General features: G+C 37.1%; 1 protein-coding gene across 3 annotated transcripts in view; it reads right to left on the reverse strand.

Moving 5' to 3' along the window:
- The window catches only part of PTBP3 (polypyrimidine tract binding protein 3), a 117411-nt gene extending 112502 nt beyond the window's left edge, over positions 1-4909 (reverse strand). Inside the window, exons 1-2 of one of the 3 annotated variants that reach the window (XM_011941782.1) lie at positions 3288-3355; positions 2411-2444 (exon numbers count right to left, since the gene is read on the reverse strand). In XM_011941782.1, the coding sequence (XP_011797172.1) occupies positions 2411-2444; positions 3288-3343 (90 nt within the window). In that variant the 5' untranslated portion in view covers positions 3344-3355. Of the gene's footprint in view, positions 1-2410; positions 2445-3287; positions 3356-4718 lie in introns of those variants that run through there. The other 2 variants (XM_011941790.1, XM_011941795.1) reach the window with 2 other exon arrangements.

Below are 4909 nucleotides of genomic sequence, written 5' to 3' on the forward strand. Positions count from 1 at the left end.
TGACCTCGTGATCCGCCCGTCTCGGCCTCCCAAAGTGCTGGGATTACAGGCTTGAGCCACCGCGCCCGGCCAATTCTTTTTTTAAAAGTTCGTATTACTCTTCCAAATCCAGGAAAGCAACTTATGGAAGATAACCTGAAATCCACTCTTGCCACTGGCTGAAACCATTTGTTGTGTCATCATATTCAGATGGCATACAAAGGAAATTAAGTAGCTGCTAGATTATCTTTCACCCAATCTAGATGAATTATAAGCCTTATTGGCCTCTTAGTATTTACTTGGTAATTAAGCTTCCTTGGATGGAATCCAAAAAGAACAATCTTAGAGAAATTTCTCCAGATAATGCATAATTTTACATTCCCAGTATCTAAGTCTATAAAAATAAAGATGGCTACTAAATCAACTAGTAAGCTTATCTTCTCTTCAGAGTAGGATCTGATCTTTGTTTACAAAGTGCTTGCTAAAAGCAGGTAGTCAGAAAGCCAAATCTTGTATTCAAATATGGTTCCTGCATCTAACATTTAAATTTTCTTACCAAGACATATTTTTAGGGCAGGCACAGTGGCTCATGCCTGCAATCCCAGCACTCTGAGAGACCAAGAGTTTGAGACCAGTCTGGGCAACACAGCAAAATCCCAGCTGGGCATGGTGGTGCACACTTGTAGATTTACTAGCTACTTTGGAGGCTGAGGCAAGAGAATGGCTTGAGTTCAGGAGTTCGAGGCTGCAATGAACTATGATCATGCCACCACTGCACTCCAGCCTAGGTGACAGAGTTAAAAACAAACAACAACAAAAAAACCATGAACGAACACCCCTGTCAGATCCGACAAATGCAAATAAAGCAGGAGCCTGAAATTTGCTAGCAAGAAGAGATGATGAACACAGATGGACCCAAAGTGGTGGAACAAATTTACATAAGTCAATCTATAATGTGTAAGATACATAAAAACAAAGATGAATTATTTCTTTCTACAATAATCTGAACTGTAAGTGGCTTCTAGAACTAGATTCTCAACTCAGCTATATCAAATATTAAAATACTAAGGGAACGTTTAGAACACCCAGATATTTTAAGTCTCATACAGATGGGCACTGTTTACTTAATTTATATTTAAAAATCAAAAAAATGGGCCGGGCACAGCTGCTCACGCCTGTAATCCTAGCACTTTGAGAGGCCAAAGAGGGTAGATCACCTGAGGTCAGGAGTTGGAGACCAGCCTGGGCAACGTGTCGCAACCCCGTATCTACTAAAAATACAAAAAATTAGCCACGCATGGTGGCATGTGCCTGTAATCCCAGCTACTCAGGAGGCTAAAGCAAAAGAATCACTTGAACCCCTTCAAAGGTGGAGGCTGCAGTGAGCAGAGACTGGACCACTGCACCCCAACCTGGGCAACAGTGAGACTCCGCCTCAAAAAAAACAAAAAACAAAAAACAAAAAAAACCCAATAAATGAAAAGACTTCGGTAAAACTGAAATGATTTAAAACCTAGAAGAATCATTATTATAAAATACTAATTATCCAGCTCTCTGGATGTTTGCCTTTTAGACAGAACTCTCATTGCTGACAGCTAGGTATAATGAAAAAAAAGTCAGGCTTTGGTACCTGGAAGACAAGTTTGAACACTAGTGCACCACATCTTGGACACGAACTTTCTAAAGCTATTTTTTCACCTCTAAAATGGGAATACTGATTACCCACCTTGAAGGATTGCTATGATTAGTAAAAATACATGTAAAACACCTGACACATAGTATGCACTAAAGAAAGAAGTATCACCTGCTTAGATTATTCTCATTGGTACATCCATGAAAGAGGATATAAGAAAAGACATGGTAAAAAGATAAATCAGAGCCTAGGCTACACTTTTTCTTTTTTTTTTTTTTTTTTTTTTTTTTTTTTTGAGACAGGGTCTCACTCCCATTGCCCAGGCTGGAGTGCAGTGACACGATCACACTCACTGCAGCCTTGACTTCCCAGGCTCAGGTGATTCTCCCAGCTCAGCTTCCCAAGTAGCTGGGACTACAGGCACGCACCACCATGCCCAGCTAATTTTTTTATTTTTTATTTTTTAATAGAGATAGGGTTTCACGGTGTTTCCCAGGCTGGTCTCAAACTCCTGGGCTCAAGCAATCCGCCCACCTCAGCCTCCCAAACTGCTGGGATTACAGGGGTGAGCCACCGCACCAAGCCTAAGCCTAAGCTACATTTAACTGCTATACATAATACTATAGTTCCTCCTTATAAATACGTAAAATCCAAAATTACCTCAGGTCTACTTATTTTGAAGCTAAGAAAAATGAAAGACTATTACACAATAAAGCAGATAATTTTATGAACAGGTGAGATTGAAAATATGCCAAAAGATATAAAAATGCGTATGAAAGGATAGTAAAAGATTCCTACCTTTAAACCGACTGTTATAAGATCTGTAACAACACTGTATGGAAAAAGTAAAAAGAGAAAATGGAAAACAAAGTTAGAGAACAAGTTTTTAAAAGACAGAGATAGTAAAAATAAGGGGAGGAAAGCATTATAATAACAAATAATAAAAATAAGAATGCGATGAGTTGTGAAATATTAATACAAAGAAAAATGATGAGACAGTCTAGCAACAGCAAAGTGTAAAAGCAAATCCTCACTACCAATGCAAGAAACAAATCCTAAGTTATCTTTTAGTATTTAGGAAAGTATAGTCGTACTTCAATAAAAATGAGTGTTTATCCGTTTACCCTCATTTAACGAAGCCAAACCAAAACTTAAAATCACCAGAGTTTGTTCCTTTAAGTCACTGGCATGAATAATCGTGTCTGAGGTTTTAAATGAAACAAAACCAACGCTTGGATTTTACAGAAATAGAAAGCATCTTGCAAATCTGCATTTACCACCCAAAATTGCTCACCAAAATATAGTTAAGACAGTCTCTCAGAACTAAAATAAATACAAACATCACATTTCAGACATCAAAATTTTCAAAGATTTGCTTTTTAAAAATATTCTATCACGTCAAAACTATGTTTAAGTATAAATGATCTCTCAGGAGGAAATGAACACATACACACACACAAGAGACAGTTGGGATTTGAGGAGGAACTAGAAAGATATGTTGACTGGTGGCTTGTGGTTTGTTTTTTAACTATCCAAATAAGGAAAAAGGATCTTTTTCAGGCTGTTGGAAAATGTAGAAATTTAATTAGTCTCCTGAAGGCAAAACTGCACTGTATTCTTAAACCACATCCCTTAAGATCAGGGTGTGAAAATCCCCTTTAAAGTCCTGCCATACAAAAACTCTTCTTTTCTAAGCCCCAAGAAACTGTCTTCGATTAATGCTTTTTTCATATCTCCTAGAAGAAAGCTACAAATACATTCTACATATTGTTAATAACCTATGTCATCATTACCTCATAAAAGTTAACAAATGACTCTAGATGATGTAAACTGTTTCAAAAATACCACGTAGATTTTTTATTTTTCCTTGTAAACTTCTGAAACTTGAAATTCATTTGTCTAAAATTTAAATGTGAAAAGTAACTGGACCCTTGCTGCATAAAAAATAAGATTGTTTAACACTACGGTTATTGGTTCTGATGCAAAGGGCAAATTATGCTCCGACCTGAACTTACAAATGAACTTACCTTCCAGTCAGTATCTGTATAACTGCCTTGCATATTGAAACCAATAAACCCAATACTACCTCTAAAATCACAAATAGGGTGAAGGGAAAGTTAACTTGTTAAACACTATCAAAAAGTAAGTCTGCACTTCACAGTTATCCTAGAGTTTAACAGCAACGACGCAAAATTCAAGAGTCCTCTTTATTAAAACTATAAATTTTACGACACAAAAAAATAGCCTGCATCCATATTTAAGTCAAACCCTCCAGACAATTAACTACACATAATGAAATGCTAATTTCACAGCCTGCCTGAACCAAAATATTAGTACAATGACACAAATCTTTACGACACAAAATTTTTCAACATATAAAATCTAACTGAATAAGGTAATGTGAAATAAGTTTTCAACAATGTTCTCGAAGAAACTTCAAACAAAAACAGCTTCAATTCCCCCAAAATATACACACCTACTGTGTACCCAAAAGTTATAATTTTAAGAAAATTTTTAAAGCTTCAATTGAATAAAAATAAAGAACATCCCAATCATGAATAAAATCTAAAATTCCACTTCGATATCTGGAGCAGCGTGCAATCTACATTCAAATGAATCAATCCGAAATGTCATATACACTTAATATTGTGAAACTAAAATAAATGAAATCTAATGAGGTCAAAACCTGTTGAAAGATTTCATCTTCTTCAAATAGCATAACAATTATCAAGTATATGGCAACATGTGAACGACTTTTACTGTTCTAGTAAGTTGCATATATTTCACAAACCTTACAGCAATCTTGTCATCAAAAGTAGGTAACAAGCCAAACAAAACCTCAAATACATAAAGGGAATAAACCGAGTTGGAGATTTTTTTTTAATCCGTAGGTACAGACACTACAACCTTCAATTAATTCACCAAGATCCTAACATAGTTGTTACTTTACCAAAATATGTCAAGTCCCACCCCATATCCCTGAGTCCCCAGAGAACCGTTTATATACATAGACTCTGAATCTTTTTATTTTGGTCACGGACCCCCATTAAATTTTTGAGCATTTGAAAGGCCCCCGAAAATCGCTCGTACATCATATTTTACATACACGGGCAGATAATTCATTAAGTTTCTTGGGGAGAGAGAATGGTGAGGGGGAAGCGTCCACGGTCACTAAGTCCAGATCCCTGATGTCGAGAAAACGTTAACGTATCTCACAGCACAAGTCGGGAGACCTCGGCCAAGTCCCGCGGCGGCCCGGGGACCCCGCGTGGGACCGCGGCTTGGGACCAGGTCGCC

This window comes from Colobus angolensis, unplaced genomic scaffold, assembly GCF_000951035.1.
Source record: "Colobus angolensis palliatus isolate OR3802 unplaced genomic scaffold, Cang.pa_1.0 Scaffold103, whole genome shotgun sequence".
Classification (NCBI taxonomy): Eukaryota; Metazoa; Chordata; class Mammalia; order Primates; family Cercopithecidae; genus Colobus; species Colobus angolensis.